This window comes from Palaemon carinicauda, chromosome 35, assembly GCF_036898095.1.
Source record: "Palaemon carinicauda isolate YSFRI2023 chromosome 35, ASM3689809v2, whole genome shotgun sequence".
Taxonomy (NCBI): Eukaryota; Metazoa; Arthropoda; class Malacostraca; order Decapoda; family Palaemonidae; genus Palaemon; species Palaemon carinicauda.
In genome coordinates, this window is record NC_090759.1 from 70,593,273 (window position 1) to 70,617,759 (window position 24,487).

The window sequence follows — 24,487 nt, forward strand, 5'->3', positions numbered from 1 at the left end:
TATTTTGTGCATGCTCTTTGCACTCCCATGAGAGATAAGTTCACCAACGTTCAGCTGGGTTCCACAAGGCACTAGAAGAGTTGGAAGACCCATGCCTACATGGCTAAGGTCTATGAAGCTCGAAATAGATAATGATGGATGAAGAAGTATTGAATTAAAAGCTCAAGATAGAGACGACTGGCGAAATCTAAAACCCTGTTTGCGTCAATAGGAGGAGGAGGAAACTAATAGAATAGCGTGCCCTATTGTACTCTAAGCAATGGAACTCAAGACTGTGAAAGACCATAGTGATACAGAGGCTATGGCACTACCCAAGACTAAAGAACAATGGTTTGATTTTGGAGTGTCCCTTCTAGAAGAGCTCCTTACCAAAGCTAAAGAGTCTCTTCTACCCTTATCAAGAGTAAAGTAGTTACTGGACAATTACAGTACAGTAATTAACCCCTTGAGTGAGGAGTATATCCTTTTCAGCGTCTGTTATGTGGTTCCAAATACTAAAACATCGCATATAGTATTGGCACGTCACATGTATCTGCTTGATTTATTGCTAGCTGATCATGCTCGATAATGTTCCGAGTTATTAACTGAGCTTGACGTCAATTGAGATAACCGTACGTGATTAGATACTCGTAAGAAAACGAGGAATGGGGCCTTGTAATCCGAATTGGATTTGTTGGATTAGTTAAGAGATTGTATTGATGGTGATTGAGTGGTTTTTTTATTTTTTATTTATCTTTGATACTACAGTATATTGCTGGACGTATGACATCTATATCCTGTTGTAATTTTGCGAAGAGATTAATGGGTTTGTTGCCATAGATATTTCTTCCTGAAACTTTTTATGAGCCATCAAACAGACAGAGAGGTCTTGACATGATTGTTTACATTCCATAACCTGCTATTGAAATATAATAATTTTGTCAATATTCGTTAATGAACATTATATTGTATAACTTTTTTTCGATGAGAAGAAACTAATAAAATTACTTTTTTTAATTGTATAGGTTTATGTTTGATATCTCTTATATGGTTTTCCTTTACAGAGCCCTATTTTTTTCCTCATTTTTTTTTCTATAGTCTGGCATAGTTCAGGTGCCACATTACTCGATAAGTCAGAGACTATTAATCAAGTACTGAATTTATAGGAAAGCCTGTGGATTATACATAACTGATGTATTATTTAAAGAAAATTATATCATGGAAGATAGTTTGTATTTAACAGAGAGAGAGAGAGAGAGAGAGAGAGAGAGAGAGAGAGGAGAGAGAGAGAATTAATTTTATTATGGTCTGATTCTGTTGTAAAATCCGTTAAGATCTTAACCCTTAATATGACGTATGATCGATAAGGATGAAATCTATCTAGGATTAAACAAGTATTATTAAATGACAACAATGAATATTTATTGGTACTCGAATCCGTGTCGGGATTAATTGTATTAAGATGGACATAGTCAATTCCGCTAATTCCTCACAAAATGGGTCACTGGTTCACGAATTTAATATTTTCATTGCAATATTAATTTATTTCCTGTTTACGTCCCAGTTTTGCACCAAGAAATAAGTTTCAATGATAAAGGAGTTATGTTTTTAATTCCCACGTCTTGAGACCAATCTAAAGTCAAAATATTCGAATATTAAATTCCTATAACAAATATTGTGTGTTATTTCATCTTACATCCGTGTTGGTAGTATTAATTCAGTTAAGTAAGAATATAAACTTATCAACCACCTGTCAGTATTTTTTTTTTTTTTTTTTTTTTTTTTAAAGTGAAGAGTTCGTGAATCAATTAAAAAAGTAAAATGAGAATGACTAAAATGACAGCTAGAATTATATAAAACGGGTTCATTAAAAGATTGTGTGATATTGTTTAAGGATTTATAATTAATTTCAGATACTATAGACTTGGAGTGTTATAAAGACTATACTTACTAGTTGAAAATGAAGAAACGAGTCGAAAATAAAATAACATAGTAGGTTAAAAAATAAAATTTTGTGAAATGCATTTAGGAATGTAAAGATAAAGGATGAAGCAGAGGAAAATTAAGTAGAGGTAGAAAGGGGAAAAACTGTTTAAATTACAAATGAGGCAAGAAACCATGGCATTAATGATGCATTAGTAATTATCTGTTTCTGTACTGATCAGGAAACTTTCAATTATTACTGAAATAATTTTTTATATCATTATAGTTTTTATTCAGTGTCGTCTTGCCACAAATTCCAGGCCATAAATAGAATCTCTCTCTCTCTCTCTCTCTCTCTCTCTCTCTCTCTCTCTGTGAGGTTCATTCGTCCCCTCGGCTTCACCCCGTTTTAGCTTTCCTACTTCCTTTCTTTCATCTGGCTAGTACAGTGGTAACGTGCTCGCCTAGCATTCGCATGGCAGCAGATCGATCCCCGCCGTGGACCTTGAGTTTAAGCTGTTTACTGGGGAGGCCACTACTGTGGTTAGGCACCACTGTGGAAGTTGGGCTAGCCGGCTGACGTTCTGATGAGCATCTATTCTGTTGAAAACTGTTAACGAAACCAGACACCTTTAACCTATAATACAAACATTTTACAATTTGCATCTTCATGCCCTGCAGGATTAACCCCCCCCCCCCCCCACGTCGCAACCCGGTGCTAGATGGGCTCCCCGGCCCCTTCGCTGGTGTTTATGATCAAATTCATAAATCCAATACATTCTCTCTCTCTCTCTCTCTCTCTCTCTCTCTCTCTCTGCATAATGCAAGAGGCCATGCTTGCCCACAAGGACCAGGCAATCTTCGATTATTCCTCTCTCTCTCTCCTCTCTCTCTCTCTCTCTCTGCATAATTGCAAGAGCCCGTGCTTGGCCACAAGGACCAGGCAATCTTCGATTATTCTCTCTCTCTCTCTCTCTCTCTCTCTCTCTCTCTCTGCATAATTGCAAGAGCCCGTGCTTGGCCACAAGGACCAGGTAATCTTCGACAACTCTCTCTCTCTCTCTCTCTCTCTCTCTCTCTCTGCATAATTGCAAGGAGCCCGTGCTAGCCCACAAGGACCAGGCAATCTTCGACAATTCTCTCTCTCTCTCTCTCTCTCTCTCTCTCTCTGCATAATTGTAAGAGCCCGTGCTTGGCTACAAGGACCGGGCAATCTTTGACAATTCTCTCTCTCTCTCTCTCTCTCTCTCTCTCTCTCTCTCTCTATCAGCGTGGATCTTTTAGAACATCCGGTAGTATTCCTCCCCTTTTTTTTAATAACTGATAACAAACAAACGTGTCCGTGCTATGAATCAGCATGGCAGGTTCGCGGGCGTTCTTCCTTTTAAATATCGGCTCTTGGTGGAGTCGAGCACATTCGGGGTAAAAGACCCAAGGCGGAGAGCGGCGACATATTACAAGTAGCCCTGAAGAAAGTCGCGTTATAGTGTTGATCTCTTGTTCTTGGGCGTTGTTAATTATTCTTAATTTATTCGGTGTTCTTGCGAGTGATCATCCATAGTTGTCTCATTTATATTTATTTATTTATTTTGTGTTGTGTTTAAGTGATTTAATTAATCGTTGCCTTAGTTGATCTGTATATTATCGACCAATCTTAGAATTATTTGATTCATTTAAAGCATTTTATATTGATTTAAGATTAATTTACCCGAGTCTCATTTAAGTATTTATAGCCTAATTATCATAAACTTTAGTATTTATACGTTAATTGTGGTAAAGCTAAGCGTTTATAACAACGAAATAGTCTACAAAAATCCCCGAAACCAAGAATACGTCTCTACCAAATTTCAAGATAACCTAAATAGTCTTAAGCAAGTAGAAGACTAATTTTGAAAATAACCCCCAAATTAACCCTAATTGGAACTATATTAACCATCAATCTGATCTCATCAAAGTAAGATCAGTATCGCAAAATGAACGTGGACGTAGAAGCGAACACAATTAAGGACTGTGCCAAGTGCGGTCCTCTTACGAGAAACGCGAACAATAGCTTATGCGCAAAGATTTCTGACTGCTACAAAAAGCATGCACGAAGAAAACTTCTAATGAAGACATTGTCCCAGATGTCTGAAGGATGGTAAGGGTTTCCTAGATGTTATTTTCTTTATCTTTTTATGGCTGCATTTTTTAATATTATTTTTTTTTTTATGTCGTGACCTCCGTCGTAAAAGTTTTTTTTTTGTTTTTTTTTTGCTTTATGCAAAAGTGTGTGATGTAAAATAGTGTCCATAGTTATAGCGTTAAACACATGTGTACTTGAATTATTTAGTTGGAAAATGTATGTAATACAAGGTAAATGAAATGAGATTATAATTTGAAATTAATATAAATTTCTGGTTTCCAATCTCACATTATTGATTTTTAATAAACTTTTCACCATTTCCGTAACGACAATTTTATATTTTATCAAATGGACACGGTTGTGTAAAATACATTTTGTACTTTTGCCATCATTTCCTGAAAAAAAAAAAAAAAAAAAAAAAAAAAACGGAAACTACCAGTAAACCATAGGAGTTTAGTGTGAATGATACGAAGTTCAATATATCGTGAAAGGAATTAATTATAGTACATTAATCTGCAACTATTCCTTGCCTGGTTAAATTATTAAGATTGTTTAATACTTGAAATAGTTCTCCATTTTTTTTCTTCTTCTTTTATAGATATTTGGTGGATAAGATTCCGTCCTATTCACCTTTGAGATTACATTAAGGCCTGCTCGTCAGCGAGCATAAAAAGGCTAACTTAGATAAGAATCACAATGCAGTAATCAATGTATGGTAGATAAAACATTAACGCAAAATAGTGTGTTTATATATATATATATATATATGTATGTATGTATATTATATATATATATATATATATATAATGTATGTATATATATATATATGTATGTATATATATATATATGTATGTATATATATATATATGTATGTATATATATATATATGTATGTATGTATATTATATATATATATATATATATATATTCATTCTGGAGTGATGGGTATTTTGAGATCTGATGGATCCTTCCATGTGCTCAGAATGATCGAAGTATTACCAGTTGGTCTGAACAGCATTTTTCCAACAAAAACGCCTTAATTTACCATAATAAAGTCACGACTAAAGAAGGAAGTCGAAACCTTACATCCAAGTAATAGGCATTAGTTCTGAGACTACAGTGAAATGTCAATTATTCTATTTTTTATAATTTTTTGTTTTCCATCATCGTTATTATTACTAGCTAAGCTACATCCCTAGTTGGAAAAAACAGGACCCTCTCCCAGTGGGTCCTGGGAAAACGGGATGCTATATGCCCAAGGGTTCCAACAGCGAAAATAGCCCAGTGAGGAAAGGACATAAGAAAACACGTAGAATAGTATGTGAGAGTGTAACCCCTGGATAGACTAAGTCATAACTGATCGGGTCATTGACGCCAAATTGACCGCAATGGTTATGGCATCAGATACTTCGTCAATCATTTTAGAGAAGCCAAATAGTGAAATGAGAGACTTAGACGGCTCGTCCTCTTAAACCCAAGTAGATAGTTCATTACCTGGTGGTCGGTCGACTATTTTGGATTGCAAGTGGGGAGAGAGAAAAGAGAAAATACAAAAAAAAATGTGACATCAATTATCGTGGTTAGAATGAAGACATCGATAAGGTAATCCTTCTCCCCCTAAAAAGTTATTATTTCTCTCTCTCTCTCTCTCTCTCTCTCTCTCTCTCTCTCTCTCTCTGGTCCTATACACTAGGGGAACCCTACTCTCTAAAAGACCTCCATAGTCATTTTATGATGATCGTTCGAAAGCATTCAACATTTCACACACACATTTACAGGTATTCAAATCACCAGCAGGTTCGGCCAGACTAAGACACAACTGTACTGAAATTGGCAGAGCTTTTCAGATGTTCAGGTTCATCCTTGAGAACAAATTTTTCTATGGCCTCTACGATGTCGGCACTGCCCGACCATGTATATGGTACAGTATGGTAACTTAAAAAACGAAAAACATTCTAATCCAAAATTAATGTCGGAGGCTAACCCGTGTGGTAATATTTTGTTATTAATCATGAAAATTATAATCTAATATTTTGTTCCAGTAATTTGCTGTCTAACACTTAACATGCAATTGTGTTAAGTTCTCTTAAGCGTTTTAATTATGGTTATATTGTCCTGTTTATAACCGCTTATATCGTGTTGTTTTGTGGTTGTAATTGTTATAATAAGTTTCGTTCATATTATATAGAAATAATATATTGAAGTGTTTCTGAGAGAAAGAGAAAGAGAAAGAGAAAGAGAAAGAGAAAGAGAAAGAGAGAGAGAGAGAAAAGAAGAGTATACAAAAGAAGTCAAGACACAGTTCCAGTTGAAATTATAATAACCCCCACTGTATTCCTGAATCTGAAACCTTGGTGAAATATGAATATGAATTATACGGTAGTTGAATTATTAATGCAGTAATAACTCCAGTGAAGTAAATTAATATCAAGTCAAAGGTAGATGGCATTTCAGAGTTTCAGTTCATTAGAAGATTTATTGGATGAAAGTGGTGCCTCTCACATATGTCATTGGAATTGGCTTTTGTAATCAAAGAAACTAGCTACAGAAAGAGTATAGGAGACACATGAATTAGTCACCCCTCTCTGGTCTCTGTTAGCCTAGAGTTTAAAATAACAACAGTCTCTTGTTAGCCTAGAGTTTAGAGTTTAAAATGAAAACGGTCTCTCTTAGCCTTAGTTTAAGATGACAACGGTCTCTGTTAGCCCAGTTTAAAATAACGAATTTGCTTATTTCCCGGCATTGATATGAAATCGTCCTTTTTGATTAGGTCAAGGGAACTTAAATTTTATTTTGCGATATCGTTGTAATCTTTTTCTTGTCTAAAAAAAAAACTGCATCATGTGTGGTTTACCGCGGTTAGTACTTGAAAGTTTATTTTAATTAATTAAGTTTCAAAAGGTCTAAATATTTAAATGGGTTAAATCTTTCGTCCAAATTCTTCCTTTGTTTTACTTATGTTTGACTCATTCGAAATTGTTCTGATTTACTCTGTAATTTTTATGCTTCATTTTCCCCTATATAATAAAGAACAAATTTTATCTGGCTATATAAATCTTTCCAGTCTCGCTCAGTGGCATTGCGAGATGTATACCACAGGGTCTCTCCCCGTCCCTCGGGTAGGGGGAGGGAGAGTAGTCATTGACTGGTGAGAGGCCACAGAGAGGGGTTACCCCGAGAAGTATACTGTACGTGTATACGTGTGTATGCATATCTATCTAACTATTCAGCAGTCAGTTTTGAAGGGTCGCGTGCACTAGTTTATAAAGTTTTCATTTATTCCAGTCCCAGGACAGGCTTCACGAGAGAAAATTTGGAATGGCTGGAACAACTCTTTCGTCAAGCACTGGGTCTCAAGCAAGAACTCTCTTTCGATGACTTCAAGAAGATCGTACACTCCCGAAATGTAAGTTATATTACATTAAATGGTAAAAAAAAAAACTCTGCACTTAGTTTTTTTTAGTTTAACCACAACAGCTGATAGAAGTATTGAGTTTTGAACTCTCGAATGGCTATAAAGATAGCAAGGTGGTATGCTTCTTTTTTCTTTATATATATAAATTATATATGCAGTAAAATATTTTTCTCCATTTATTTAATTTAATTTAAAAATTTTCCTTGAGCTTTTAGGAAATTGAATTGTAACTGCGAAAGTTTATCTTGCTTTAGTATATGGCCTTTTCATCTTTAAATTTTGAAAACTACCTTCTCAGAAGATTAGGATTGATTGCAAATATATAACTGTTATCCACCATTGATTATGTTCTAAACATATTTATTATTTTTTCTGTCATTTTTCGCCGAGAGAGAGTTCAATTGTACTGTAATTGCGAGAGTTTATCTTGCTTTACTATACTGTATAGGCTTTTCATCTTTAAATTCTGAAAACTCCCTTTTCATCTTTAAATTCTGAAAACTCTCCCATTTCATCTTTAAATTCTGAAAACTCTCCCTTTTCATCTTTAAATTCTGAAAATTCTCCCTTTTTATCTTTAAATTCTGAAAACTCCCTTTTTATCTTTAAATTCTGAAAACTCTCCCTTTTCATCTTTAAATTCTGAAAACTCTCCCTTTTCATCTTTAAATTCTGAAAACTCTCCCTTTTCATCTTTAAATTCTGAAAACTCTCCCTTTTCATCTTTAAATTCTGAAAACTCTCCCTTTTCATCTTTAAATTCTGAAAACTCTCCCTTTTCATCTTTGAATTCTGAAAACTCTCCCTTTTCATCTTTAAATTCTGAAAACTCTCCCTTTTCATCTTTAAATTCTGAAAATTCCCTCCTCAGAAGATTTAGATTAATTGCAATTATGGACCTGTTATCCACTATTGATTATGTTCTAAACATTTTTTTTTTTTCAGTCATTTTTCGCGGAGAGGGTGTTCCAAATTTTTGATCGGGGACAACAGTGGCACAGTCTCCCTGTCAGAGTTTCTGGATGCCATGCACCAGTTTGCTGGGAAGTCGCCCAATGACAAGATTAAGTTCTTGTTTAGGGTCTACGACTTAGATGGTGGGTATTGTGCTTTCTCCACGAAAAAAAAACTATAACGAAAATTAAAATCTTTTACCAGCCTTAGGATTATGAAGTAAATATTAAATCACTGTAAGAGATAACTAAAAGCTAATTGTTTAGTTATTTTTTTATTTGCAACTAAATATTGTAGTTTTAAGTAATTTTTTGTTATTGATGGCATAAGAAATTTAGATATGAACTATGTAGGCAATGACTGTTTCATATATTATAATGCATGAAGATATTATTCTGCAAAATATTATTATATTTATTTTGCTTACAGTTCTCAGTGTCATATGAAACACAAAATCATGTTGAAAATGGCAAAATAGTATTGATATTCAGAATTGTTGACGATTAGTCAATACTTTTCAAATTATAAAAGAATTTCATATAAGCGTAGTAGAGTGACTTCATCAAGAGATCATATTGCTCGATTTGAAGCTCCTTTTGTATCTTTAGTTTTTAACTTCCCAGAACACCCAATAACCATCAATTCAACGTTACCCTAAGAAAGTCTCGACTATTCAGCCTTTAACATAAAGTCATAAGATCTTTTATCCATTAGCCAAGTGTCCAGTTTTTAATCGAGATTTGATTACAATTGCAAAACTTCATTACTAGAAGCTAAGCCTCAATTGGAAATTCGTCCATCCAATAACTAATTTTCCAGTAATGTATTAAGAAGACTTCGACAATCTTCGACTTACTTTTTGACATTCAAAACATCAAATAACTTATAACCATTGTGCTTGATATCGAATTTCCATTGCCTGATCTTCAACTTGAGCTCGAATATTAAAATATTTTGCAGTGAAACCAGTTAACCAGAGTTCCAATACAGTGTGTATCGCTAATAATTCCAGCTAAACTCGAGGCCTAGAGCATCCAATAACCAGTTTCCTTATCATCCCGTGACTTGAAAAGGCGCTGTTAACTGAATTATCAATAATCAAACTCGAACAAAAGGATCCAGTAACTATTTCTTAAATCATTCCAAGTGTGATTGGTTTTATATGTTGAAATGATACCAAATGGTGTGAGTGTATGGATACAGTTGATTAATTTGTATCATATATTACTACTACTATTATTATTGTTATCATTATTATTATCATTATTATTATTATTATTATTACTAGTTTAGCTGGGATGTCGGATGCTACAAGCCAAAGGTGTTTAACAGCATAGCGCAGAATGACCTTTGATGCCCCAGTGTTTGGGCTTGAGGCCTATATCTCATAATCCTATCCCATCTAATCCTTCCATTCTCAGGCGACGGACTGATCCAACAAAGCGAGCTGCAGAAGGTGATGAAGGCGTGCATGGAAGAGAACGGCATGAAATTCAGCGACGAACAAATCGAAGATCTGACCCTAGCTTTATTCGAAGATGCCGACACTCAGAGACAGGGAGCCATCACTTACGAGTCCCTCAAGGCCCAGTTGGAGAAGCATAATGGACTCCTGGAAAATCTCTCCATCAGGTATGGGTGGCATAAATTTTCAAGATGGGGAATTTGCTACATTCTGCTGGTAAGATTGTTAATATACAGTACTGTACTTAGTTTAGTTCTGTATACAGTATATGCTGTAATCACAAATGTTTATGGAGGAAGTTTATATATATATATATATATATATATATATATATATATATATATATATATATATATGTATACATGTGTTGTTATTATATATATTATTACTATTATATATATATATATATATATATATATATGTGTGTATATATATATATATATATAGATATATATATATATATATATATATTTATTTATATTATTATATATATATATATATATATACTGTATGTATATATATAAATATATATATATATATATATATATAGATAGATAGATAGATAGATAGATAGATAGATAGATAGATATAAAATTTATTAAATAGCATACTATACAATTAGCAATAGATGAGAATACCATTATCTAGCATAATTCCTTTTGATCTCAATTAAGTCTTGTGTGGTGTACTGTACTGTAGTGTACATATATTAAGTTCATATTTTATCTTTTCAAAAGAAATACTTTAAAATACTCTTATGTTTTTTCTATAATTACCACAGCATAGATCGATGGCTGGTCCCTCCAAATTTGGGTAGCAACAAGGAGACTGTCAAGAACCGTATGGGCAGACTGAAGCCTTACCAGATGAGTCTGCCTTACATGAAAAACAACTACGTCTATCTGTCTTTTCTCCTCGCTTATATCGCTGTTAATCTTGGTCTATTCATTTCTCGTGCTGTGGAGTTCAAGGATCAGAATGGGCTTTATATTATTGCTAGAGCTTGTGGTAAGTGGAAACTGAAGACTTAATTGTTTTCTTAGTGCTTCGATTATGTGAATTTGACAATACAGTAAACGAGCAATATGCAGTGTGAAATGCTGAATTCCCTGGAATATATAAGATGAAATGTGTGTGAAGGTCCTGTAGAGAGTAGGGTTCCCCTGCAGTACAGTATAGGACCAGAAAAGCAACCCTTAAAATAAAGTATATTTTGGGCATTTAATGACTTCATCTTTATTACAGATATTAAATTCATGTGTTCTATGCAAGAGTATTTTATGCAGTTATTTGTACAGGCATAAAAATTTTACATTTTGTGAAAATGCTCGAGTGCGCTCAAAAATCCAGTACTGATAAAAATTTTGACAACACTGTACACATACTGATTTAAAAACTTCTATGGATATAAAAAAAGGATCTGTGTGCACACCAGTGATTCCAATAATGTTGGGTTTGATTATAGCAACATGCTATAAATTCTACCATGGGTACACACTTGAAATTTTGATTTGGTGTCTTACAGTACCTTAATTAGAATTACGTTTATAACTATTGAAACAAATATGTTTTCCAGTACTATACCTGAATTAGAATTAGATGTACAGTATAACTATTGCAATAAATATTGCATTATATTAAAAAAAAACTATTACGTAAAGATATATAACCTAAGGATTAAGAGGCCTTATAAAAGCTTTCTAAGGTAACAAAATTGGTACTGTACAATTAGCAATTTGGAAATTGATTTTGAATTTATAATAACCATTAATTTCATTTTTGCAGGTCAGTGTTTGAACTTCAACTGCATGTTTGTTTTGGTGTTGATTCTACGACAATGCATAACTTACCTAAGATCAATGGGAGCATCTGCAATCTTACCCTTAGATCAGCATCTTTATCTTCACAAACTGTGTGGCTGGGTGATCTTCATCTTTTCATTCATCCACACACTTATGCACTGCATCAATTTCCGTAAGTGTGGTTATTAGACGTCCTGCTTCGGGTATTGTTGCTGTATTTATAGTTGGGGAGTAAGAAATAGATATATCCACTATAAGAAGAGGAATACGAAAATGCATATGACTGTTTTCCTTTTATCACTGAACAGAAAGTTGTTTTTATTGCCGATCCATGTTCAATTGTTCCATACATCACTCTTATTTGTGTATATAATTAATTGTTTAGATGAAGTAACCCTTCTTGTTTATATTACATATTTCATTTCGCTAATGGCCTTGTCTTCTTGTTTATATTACAAATTTTATTTCGCTAATGGCCTTGTGCATTCTATTTAATAGGTTAAAAATCTTTCAAATTCATAGTCATATAGTCTTGTTTTGGAATGTATGTTCATAAAAGGGATTTTGACGAAGGAAAAATCTATTTCTGGGGAGAGACCTGTGACGACCGGTGAAAAAGTCCTTCTTTACTCTTTTTCTGATATAAATCTTCCAAATATACCAGAGAAAGACCGTCACAGGTCGACCCAGAAATAACTTTTTAAATAGTTATGTTATTGTGGTAATAAAAACTATCTACTATACTTCAATTTTATCTTTCTCTCTCAGCTCTGAATATTGCTCCCAATCCCAGCCCAGCTGACAACATAACATACACTGCTGCCGAGTGGCTCTTCACAATGAAGCCAGGAAAGTTCGGTCTGATCGAAGGCATAGCGAATCCAACAGGTGTGGCCCTTATGGTCATATTGACATTGATGGTGATATGCTCTCAACCATTTGTCAGAAAGTCTGGATATTTTGAAGTGAGTCTAAAAGATTTTTTAAACTAGGATTTTAGGCAGGGAGGAAATTAATGTTATTGTATCCTCTTTAAAGTTGATAGAAAATCAAATGTTTATGAATGAGATTGATTTGGGTAGTTTTTGTAAACACCTTATATGGATAAAATTTTATTTGGGTGGTTATTCTTTAACCCTTTTACCCCCAGGCTGTTTGGAAATTTCCAACCCTTGACCCCCAGGGGGTTATTTTTTTCCCAGCACATTTTGCAGTATATTTTTTTTAAATTGCTCTAACAGCCTTAATTTTTGTCATAGAGAGGTCAGGTTGGTCTCATTCTCTTGGAAAATGCCTGAATTTTCTCAAAAATTTTTATAGCATTTTTTTGCAAGGACGTACCGGTACGTCCATGGGGGTAAAGGGATGGCTTTTGTGAAACGTACCAGTACGTCCTTTGGGGGTAAAAGGGTTAACACTATGTAGGTAGAATAATTTTTTTCTACTATGTACCTTCTCCCCTCCTCAGCACCATCCACTTTTAGTTCGCCGACAATTAAATTTGATGCTTATGAACAATTAAAACTAATGAGAACATGAGCTTGTTCAATTCTAAGAGTTGGCTAAACTAATAATTAGCCAACTTGCCTGTAATGCAAGAGTTTGAATCATTAGCAAGCATTCATGTATCCAATTCTCTTCCACCTCTTTCAGTACAAGGGAAACAAGTTACCTGACTGTAAGTGGTATATTCCTCTGATTACAGTAGGAACAAAAGTTGACCATAGCTGGTTCATGGTGATTGATTGATGGTAGGTCATTTGGAGTCTTCACCGAGAGGAAGTGTTTATTCTAGTAGATTTTGACTACATGACTGTAATTGGAGATGTATTCTTCTGGAATTCTTTTGTAATAATATCATGACGAAATAAATCCACAAGAGTGAAAAAGCCGAGAGTACAACAATATACACACACGCTAGCAAGTCCAAATTAGAAGGATGTTGTTCAGATGGCGCTCGCGTCGGGGCGTGGGTGGCGTGGCTCTGGTAGCATAGCTGGTGCCTCTGTATCGGCCCATCCCTTTGACGAAGGAATTAACTAAATGGAAGACAGCCTGTGAATAGTGGCTTTGACGCGCCTTTGCTTTATACACGACACCCACAAGGTGCTCGCGCGAGGGTAGTAACCTCTGCATTCCATGCTTTTATCTTTCTCTGGTATAATTGGAAGGTTTTATCAGAAAAGGTATATTAGAAGGACCCCCTTTTCACCGGCCGCCACAGGTCGACCCAGAAATATCATTAGCTAAGCTACAACCCTAGTTGGAGAAGCCTAATGGCTCCAACTAAGACCAGTTCACTGTAATTAGGTCATTAAAAAAAGATTAATTGGTCATTAAAAGAATATGGTAACAGTAATGTGGAAATTAGATTTCGGAAATTTGGGGTGTGATATCTATTAATTACGTTGTATCTTTTTTTTTCTAACTTGATGAGAATGATTTTTTATTACAAGAAGACTGGTTTTAATCCTTGAAGTTTCTTTATAAGTTACTGAAGTTCTCATAGGTAGTAGAAGTTTTAAATATATCAATGGATGGTCTCCTGTTATGACTGAATAATATGCTGTATTTAAGTAGGCTTGTAAACTTCATAGTGTATGAATTTTTCCTTAAATCAGACATTTGCTTTCAGCTGATTAAATCAGTAGCTTATTTATTCGATATATCAAGTACAGTACATAAATTAACCCTTTTACCCCCAAAGGACGTACTGGTACGTTTCACAAAAGCCATCCCTTTACCCCCATGGACGTACCGGTACGTCCTTGCAAAAAAATGCTATAAAAATTATTTTTTTCATATTTTTGATAATTTTTGGAAAAAATTCAGGCATTTTCCAAGAGAATGAGACCAACCTGACCTCTCTATGACAAAAATTAAGGCTGTTAGAGCAATTTAAAAAAAAATATACTGCAAAATGTGCTGGGAAAAAAATAACCCCCTGAGGGTTAAGGGTTGGAAATTTCCAAATAGCCTGGGGGTTAAAGGGTTAAGGTTGGCAACAGCCTAGTACAGTAAAAAATGTATGTTAATTTTGACCTTTTTTACAGGTGTTTTATTGGACCCACTTGCTCTACATAGTTTTCTTCATTTTAACCATTTTCCATGGACCAAATTTCTGGATGTGGTTTGTTGCTCCAGGTATCATCTTCCTCATAGAAAGAATCCACAGATCCATCCGAATGCGTACTGGGAGAGGAAAAACCTACATCAGGTAATTTAAAATAATGTGGGAAATATAAAGTCATTCATCAAGGTTGGGGTCGAATATACTTTATGAAATCTTTAATTTATTTAATGCCAAAACTGGGAAATATAAGCGATTCATTATGTTTGTATTCAACGTTGAGAAATTTATGATTAAAAATAATGTGTCGCTGGTAGGATGTTTAGTTTTCATCAAGATCAATTGTCGGCACTGGCATATTTATGATTAAGCTTGAATCTTCATCATTCCTTACTGAATATTTTATTGTAAATTATGCTTTCCATATGCCAGCATAGGAGTAAATTGTAATGGTAAGTGTTATATAGAGGAAATTATAATTATTCATCAAGTTTCAAATATTTTTTTTTATGATATAAAATAAAAAGCTGACTTATCAGGATGTACTTCCTGTTACATAAGTATTTCCTACAATGAATTCTGGTCATCAGAACTCATACTCTATTTCCATTCTAAAATGAAATGGTTACTGAAATTAAAATAATTTAAAATTTTCTTATTTAATCCCTATTTCCAGTCATGCAACAATACTAGCAACATCCCTCATTTCCTTCCATTTTACAAACAGTAGATAAATTTTTACTTGAATTTTCATGATTTATACTGTAACTCCCAAAGTACTGTTTTCTAACTGTATACCATAATTTTGGACTTTCTTTTTCACTAAAGCACTGGAGTGTTGTTGCCATCCAAAGTTATCCACCTGGTTATTAAGCGACCCATGAACTTCCACTTCCATCCCGGTGACTATGTCTTTGTCAACATTCCAGCAATTGCAAAATATGAATGGCATCCCTTCACCATCTCGTCTGCGCCAGAACAGGATGGTGAGTTATACTTGTGACTAATTTCTTATTCATCTAGTGCTTCGATAGTGATGATATGATAGTAAGTGAGCAATACTCATTGTTAAATGTTAAATGCTCCCGCATGAACGCCATAAAACGATTGTGGAGGCCCTGTAGAGAGTAGGGTTTCCCTGCTGTACAGGACCAGATAAGCAGCCCCTAAGTAAAGTAAATAAGTAAACTATCATATCTTGACTCTACCCTGTAGTTTGCTACATATGTATCCTTCTACTTCCACTGTATACAGTATACTGTGCTTGGTGATTATAGTGAATAACCTGCTACTTTCACTGTATAGCCTACAGTGTACTGTATTTGGTGATTTTAGGGAATAGCTCTTTTAAGCATGCATTTTTAAATGGAGAAATATCAAGCTGCCCATTGCAGGAATATTTAGCTGTAAAATTAGATTGGCATCCTTCCAGGGATTTTGGTCTTGAATCCTCAGCTACCCAGCTATAAAGGCATTCTTTGAACAGTTGTTACAGCAATGTACTTTACTATACTGTATAACCAACCTATTATTCATTTCCATTTTAGTTAGTCTGTAATTAATCTCTAGTAGAATTTTTGTATGGTGTGGCTCTTGATTACCCAATTTGGAATTAATTTGGTAAAATTTACTTATTCCTTTATCAGACGAAGTGTGGCTCCACATCCGTGCTGTAGGAGAATGGACCAACAGACTGTACAGCTATTTTGAAAAAGCACAGGAGAAATGTGAACTACAGCGATGTCAACTAAAAGTAAATGGACAGGATCAGTGCACATCAATCATAATGCACGATGGAAGTGCTGTGAAGTTGTAAGTAGACATCAATGATTTAGAAAAGCAAAATTGGGTGATTTTTGATTGGGGTTAATTTCATATTCTGTAAATTTATTTTCATATGAAAGTGTCTTAAGCAAAAACCTTAATCATTCAATAATATGGGTTTATTAAGCATGACCATACTGTATATACTGTAAATTGACAAATTAGCGTGATGTATACCGGATTGTAAAATGTTCTCTGTGGCACTATTATGTACCTTGAAGGACAGAGATAATTGATATTAAGTTTTTGAAAAATCAAAATTATTATTAAAATTCTATTTTTGTTTAATCATTTCTTAGGAGAGCAGATAGTGTGCAATATATATCTTTTATACAAACAAGTATTAGTCTGAGATTTTGATAGTCTGACCTCTTTCTTTACCATTCATAACTGGAAACAAAATCAGTTAAGTTTCATATTTTAGCAGAGAAAATGTAACTTTCTACGTTAATCACTACTGATTAATGAAATTTTGGGTTACCTTTATTGATTATACATACTTGTGGTCCATTGCCTCATAATCAGTGACTTGCTTATCACCTATATAAAATTGCTCAATGCTTCTTTCATCAGGAGAGTGGATGATGTCAGAGACTTAAGCAAGAAAGGAGGTAGCCCTCACATAACGGGAAATCCACGAATCGGCTCCATTTCTGAGACTCCATCAGGTATGAGGAATAATTGTTGTTTTCAGTCGAGTTTTTCAAGTGCCTGCAAATGTTCAGGAGCTTGAGCAGCTCGTGATAGCAAATTCATATTTCATAGTTTGATAATTGATGGTATAAATTTGTTTACCTTTATCATAAAACACTTGCCATAGAATACAGTACAGTACTTTTCTTTTGTAGTCAAGATATTTGTGTGACATCAGATGAAAGCCATTTAGTACAGTAATTTCTTACTCCACCAGCCATGGAAATGGTACGTTTTGGGAGAAGAAAAATAATGACTAAATAAAGTTACCTTTCTGTACTTCTGATTCCTGGTACCATAAAGTGAATGACTGTCATATTGCTTCTAAATTACAGTATCATCCCTGTCACTATAAGAAAGACCCTGTAGCATCTCGCAAGGTGCACACTAAGCATTACTAGTGATTTAAAACCGCTCCCTTGGTCCTTAGCTGTATTTTCCTTTATAGCCTTTTTTTCTGGCTTCTTTCCTTCCATCTTGCTGCCCCACCTCTTTTCAACTTGCAACTTACAGGTTTTCCCTTCATTTATAGTTTTGTACCGAATGAATTTCTTGGCCACAATATTGGTTCATATGGCTCAAAAATAAATGAATATCTATATGCAGAATCATTCAAAATGTGTACATACTTCAGGAAATGGATCTTGGGTCTCATGCTTTAAATTTAATTCTGCCATGAGTTATTATTTGTTGTTTACCATATTTTATTGCACCCATTCCAGCTCTGCACATCACCTCGGTGTCATTTCTTTGTTTAAAATCCCTGTAAAAATTTTAGTGAAGCTTCTTTTAACAAATTATTGATGTCCTATGTTTATATTTGTCAAAATGACATTTTCAATCTTATACATTTTCAGGAAATGTTAGCAAACCTGCCTCAGTACGGAGAAATGGAATTACTAACCATGCATTTGAACCTGATAGCAATGGTAACACAGTAGATAAAGAAGAAGAAGAAAGAGAAGGGACTGTTACCTCCAGTCAAGATATTACCCCCACCAACCCTATGGCACTTGTACCTGTTGAAAAATCATCCTCACCCAACACCCCTGATGATAAGTCTGGTAGAAAAAAGATGGAGAAATCTAAATCTGTTCCAGATTTAGAAAAACGCCTTAGAAACCAAGACAGAAATGGCATGTAAGTGTTAGCCCAAGATGTTATCCATTTGTCATAATTTATTTTAGGTGTTCGTTAAAGGGTAAAAATTCTTTGCAAGTCAGTAAGAGTACCACTTATTTTGTTCTTTAGATATTTGGAAAACGCACCAAAATACCATCATGATATGTAAAAGTGGTGAAGTTCATGGTTAATATAATTGAGCTGTGCTTGAATTTTAGATTAAGGCCCCAGACTCGTGCAGCAACAGAAAGAAGATTCTCTGACAGGGCACTTAAAAAGGCCCAGAGTGAGGTTTTGGCAGGCAACTACGAATTTAACGAGAACTTTGCTAAAAGTTTCAGGTACAAGAATGCGTTCATAACATATTGTGGGAGTACTGTAAGCCAATGGGTAATTTCAGAAATTAGTAGCTTCAATAGTTAGTGGGTGTAATAATTCAATGTTGTTTTGTCTGGTTTCTTCCTGTCCTGAAGAGATCGTCTAACCCTGCTAGTGTGTACCATAACACCAATGGGTTTATTGTGAAATGTTTTACTATCTTGAACTAACATAATCTATCACTAATACTGTACAGTTATATGTAGTATCTCGGTGTATGTTTTCTTTCGGTCCTAAAGATTCCTAACTTTAACTTTATTATTAGTGTACTAAACTCTTACTGTACTTCATTTTGGATTTTATCTTATATAATACTAAAAATTTCTCTACCATATATACTAGAATAATAATACAGTTTTGTACTGGTACAAGTGTTACTCTAATACTAGATGGTTTCTTGTCTTCCCTTGCTAATACTATAATTGTGTAACAAGTTTTACTTTTTAAATGAACAATTTTTGTCTTTCCTTGATGCTACTGAACAGTACTCTTCTTTTTTCTATACTGAAAATTTCCAACCTTTCCTATTGCTAATACTGTACTTTACAATGTACAGTACTTAAAAATTCCTTGCTATGAAACACTGTACAGTAATGTACAATATAACGTATCATGATAACAAAGCTTCATCAGTATGTTTAAATTTTATATTTTCCTTGGCTAAATTAACTATAATAACAATTATTTGTTAAGATTTTTCATCCTCTTGCTAATACTGCATAGCAATAATTGCACGGTTCCAACACCTTACTTTATTTCAATTCCTTACAGGTTTCATACCCTTTCCCTAGCTAATGTTGGACAGTTGAAACAGTACAGTACATTATTTGTTTTTCCAGGTACATTCGTCGAAAACCAAAGGTTATCACGTTAGATATACCATCAGATGCAGAAGAAGGCACCAGTGGTTCTGATGGGGATACAGACAGTGAAGAAATGGGTAAAAATGCTGACGACGATCTAACCAGCATCACAATAGCAGTCCCTAATGTCAGTGGTATGTATACAGTACATAGTAGAATTACTGTACTAAAAGAAATGTCACCCCTTGAAATTCTACCACTAGAGAGTTATGTGGTCCTTTGACTAGCCAGACAGTACTACATTGGGTCCTTCTTTCTGGTTACGGTTCATGTTCCCTTTGCATAAACATACTCCAAATAGTATGGCCTATTCTTTACAGATTCTCCTTTGTCCTTTTACAACTGACAACACTGTGATTATCAAACAATTATTCTTCACCCAAGGGGTTAACTACTGCACTGTAATTGTTCAGTGGCCACTTTCCTCTTGGTATTGGTAGAAGAGACTCTTTAGATATGGTAAGCAGCTCTTCTAGGACGACACTCCAAAATCAAACCATTGTTCTCTAGTCTTGGGTATTGCCATAGCCTCTGTACCCTGGTCTTCCACTGTCTTGGGTTAGAGTTCTCTTGCTTGAGGGTACCCGCGGGCACACTTTTATTATCTTATTTCTTTTCCTCTAGTTTTGTTAAAGTTTTTATAGTTTAATTAGGAAATATTTAATGTTACTGTTCTTAAGATATTTTATTTTTCCTTGTTTCCTTTCCTCACTGGGCTGGTTTCCCTGTTGGAGCCTCTGGGCTTATAGCATTCTGCTTTTCCAACTAGGGTTGTAGCTTAGCTAGTAATAATAATAATAATGATGTCAAGGGAAATTCTTGGATTTATAAGGTTTAATATAATTTTGTGTTAGGTAAAATATTCCCATCCCAGGTGAAAATTTAGGACTGTGGTTTTGGAATGAGACTTCTGGTTCAACACACATCCAAAAAACTTTATCTGGCTTTATGGAGCTCTAAATTTTATTGTAAAACAATTATAAAAAGATACAATGCCTCACAATTATGCTAATTGGATGTTATATTGTTTTTTCTCAAAATTATCAACTTTTATACAGCTGAACATTACCTATTTAGCTTTTCTATACTTTCAACTACTTATTTTATCTTGTGTAGTGTTAATAAGGGTATTTTTTAAATTTACTGAATGTGCATTACTGAATACTGATTAAAAACTTATTTTGATTTGTATAACTTTCCTGCCTTAACAGACACTTCGGCTCTAGCAGCAGAAGAAGGAAGAGTACGTAAGAAGTCTCAAGATGCAAAACTAAGACGGATATCTAGACAGGAGGAAAGGCAAATGAGAAGAAAGAGTAGACGAGAAGAAATCATTGCAGACGGAGGATGTGCAATTGGAAAGCCACTTGTTGTATGTATCCTATGTTATTTAACCCTTTTACCCCCAAAGGACGTACTGGTACATTTCACAAAACACATCCCTTTACCCCCATGGATGTACCGGTACGTCCCTGCAAAAAAATGCTATTTACAATTTTGTTTTTGTTTTTTTTTAATTTTTTGAGAAAATTCAGACATTTTCCAAGAGAATGAGACCAACCTGACCTCTCTGACAAAAATTAATGCTGTTAGAGCAATTTGAAAAATATATACTGCAAAATGTGCTTGAATAAAAAATAACCCTTGGGGGTTAAGGGTTGGAAATTTCCAAATAGCCTGGGGGTAAAAGGGTTAAGATATTCTTTTCAAGAAATTTTTGATAATTCAGAAGTATCATTAGTGCTATTTATCATAGTTTGTTCTACTTTCAAGAACAGTAACTCTTAATGTTGTTTTTCTTCACAGATCTATGTTGATGGTCCTTTCGGTGCTCCATCTAGCCACATTTTCCATGCTCAGCATGCAGTTCTTATTGCAACTGGAATTGGAGTTACACCCTTCGCTTCAATCTTACAGTCAATTATGCACAAGTACTGGAAAGCTCGCCACACGTGTCCTAAATGTACGCACTCGTGGACATCAGACTTGCCAAAGTCTGTTATGAATCTCAAGAAGGTAACTTTGCTAATCTACATGTGGTTTTTAATGTACAAAATTACCATTGCAATATGATTGTGTTTTTTCTCACTAATTAAATGCAATGTACTTTATTATTTTGCTTCTCTTAACTTAACAGGTCGACTTCTTCTGGATTAACAGAGATCAGAGATCTTTTGAATGGTTTGTGAATCTGTTATCACAGCTGGAAATAGAACAAGCAGAGCAAGGGGGAGTGCTAGAAAGATTTCTAGACATGCATATGTACATTACCTCTGCCTTGCAAAAAACTGATATGAAAGCAGTAGGATTACAACTAGCTTTGGATCTGCTACATGAAAAGGTAAATAATGAATGATAATGTAGTATTGATACTGTAAGCAATGTAGCCTGTAAAAATACAGGAAACCATGATACCAGGTACTATGTATTAGCTCATTTTGAAAACTTAAGTTTCCACTATATATTTACATTTCTACAGATGCTAATTTTAGAACAGGACCTGTGAGTATGCTTGATATGTCATTTAATACCTCTCTAGTTTCATGAAATACTACTTTAATATGAATGTTATTGCTACACCCTATTATGCATTCAATGTAGCGTAGTAATCAATTTGTGAAAGTAGGTAGCTGATATCACCTAGTGTTTTTGTTTTATTGCCATGCATATGTACACACATGAAAACATTGCACTCACTTTGGTTCTGGCTTGGGGTCCACTAATTATCTATTTTATAATTAGATTTTACATATTCTTAAATAAGATTCTTCATCTTGAAGGAAAGTAAATTATTGAGAATTTATATCTGCACATGTAACATTAATCATATAATTACAGGAGAAGAGGGATCTCATCACAGGACTTAAAACAAGAACAAATGCAGGAAGACCCAACTGGGATAAGGTAACGTATTATAATAATTGTAAAAAGTTGAAATAGCTTAGCCAAATGGAATATTTACTTCTTTGATATTCATGCAAAAATATTTTGCCTTCTATCATCATATGTGTGAACTCTTTGGACTAGGCCAACCTTGCACAAAAGTGCTGTATATAAAACATATACAGGGTATACTAAAGTACAGTAATTGCACTTGTATACAAACTTTACTGTAACACTGCTGGGAACAGCACATGATATCCAGTGACACAATAATCAGTAGTAGATGGAAACTATTAATCAGTCATAGTTTCCGTTAGCAGCTTCATTAAACTAAAGCAGGTACATGGAAAAAGTAAATAAGGAGATGCTGAGAGGAGGCATTCTCAAGACTTAAGTTTCTGTAATATGAACCTTCAACTTTAAATACAGTAATGTATGTCTATTGTCAAGTATAGTTATCCTGGAGTCTACACCAAACAAAAAATATATTTTGATACAGTAACAATGAGTTTCCATATCTGGAGTCGAAGGCAGCTATTGTGTCATTCGTAAATGAGCTATTTTAAGCTAGGTACAATGTACTCACGAGAACTTACATTAATGACAATTCTCGAATAACGCCACAAAAGTTTTAGTAATATAACTCTTACTTGTACATAATGGGTGTATATCCTACTCAATTAATGAGGCCTAGTAAGAGTATTTAAAGGTGTTCTGAAAGATTGCTCCCTAGCCACAAATATTTTACATGTATTAATCAGTTTTTAAGCGATAATTGAATTATTCAGCTTATTAACCATTCTGTTCTTGTTACTTTTTAGTCTCAATGTGCAAAGTTAGTGATACTTTGTCTGTCAATCCTGTAGTACCACAGTTCATATTCATTGGTTAGAGTTTGCGTAACCAGAGTTTGCGAGTCAAATTTTTATTTCTTTTCTCAGGTATTCAAACAACTGCAGAAGCAGCAAAAAGGAAAGATCACCGTATTCTACTGTGGACCCCCTGCTTTAGGTCGAACACTTCGATACAAGTGCGACGAGTATGGCTTTGAATTTAGAAAGGAAATTTTCTAGTTTCCTAAGGAATTGATGGCAGAGTAAGGAGGATTTATATTTTTTTTTCCCTCTAGACCAATGTCGAAACTTAATTCCTGTCCATAGATTTTACCTAAATGAAGAATTACCAGTAAACTTTTAGCATGCTACTTTTGAAATATTCTATTTATAAAGTTTTTTAAGAATAAAATTTGTCTTCTTTTCAGAAAGTGACAAAATCTGTCTGAAATGAGGGTCAATACTTTTAAGGTAATTTAATGTGTGAAGACCATTTCATTGTCCATTTTAGGGTTTCTCGAGATCAGGGACTTAAAATTGATAAAAAAGAACTGATAATTAGTGAGCATATTTGGTCACAAGTAGCACAAATTTAATTGCAGAAGTGAATCAGTAGTGCTAGTAAGTTATATTTTTTACATTTATACAATTTCTCGAATGTATGTGTACTTACAATTGTAATGAACGTTTTAGAAATAGCCCTTATAGTTACATTAATATGCTAGGTTAGTATGGTAACGGAACAGCATGCACCAAAAAGAGTAAGCTTTTGTGTGCAAAATTTTAATTTTTTTTTTATGTACAGTACTGTATGTTGATTACAGTTCCTCTTACTACAGCCTGCTTACCATTTTGATTTATTAGTTTAGTAATGCAAAAATTACTATGCTTGAACTATTCTCAATAAATTTTAGCCAATTTGTGAAGTCTTGAGGAAGACCAGTACACTGTACAAAGTCAAAAAGAATATCGTACTATACAGTACTTCCATTTTCACAGCTTTGGTACATTACCAAGATGACAAGACGTGAATTTTGAGTTTCACGAATCCTAATCACTATAGTCCATTTCTTTTAGCGAGTCATATTTGCACCGACTCGCAACGGTGCCCTTTTAGCTCGGAAAAGTTTCCTGGTCAATGATTGGTTAGAATTATCTTGTC

The 24,487-nt window shown here is 34.3% G+C and overlaps 1 protein-coding gene across 1 annotated transcript; it reads left to right on the forward strand.

Moving 5' to 3' along the window:
* Nucleotides 1-3,799: 3,799 nt before the first annotated feature.
* Nucleotides 3,800-24,115, forward strand: LOC137627856 (NADPH oxidase 5-like). Its single transcript, XM_068359276.1, is given in 20 exon segments — nt 3,800-4,039; nt 7,309-7,429; nt 8,384-8,422; nt 8,424-8,535; nt 9,814-10,024; nt 10,639-10,865; nt 11,643-11,831; nt 12,428-12,624; nt 14,713-14,876; nt 15,558-15,715; nt 16,376-16,541; nt 17,127-17,221; nt 18,104-18,386; nt 18,587-18,709; nt 19,586-19,743; nt 20,821-20,981; nt 21,416-21,625; nt 21,747-21,950; nt 22,448-22,513; nt 23,434-24,115. Coding segments are annotated over 20 exon segments (3,180 nt in total). The 5' UTR covers nt 3,800-3,875; the 3' UTR covers nt 23,566-24,115.
* Nucleotides 24,116-24,487: the final 372 nt, after the last annotated feature.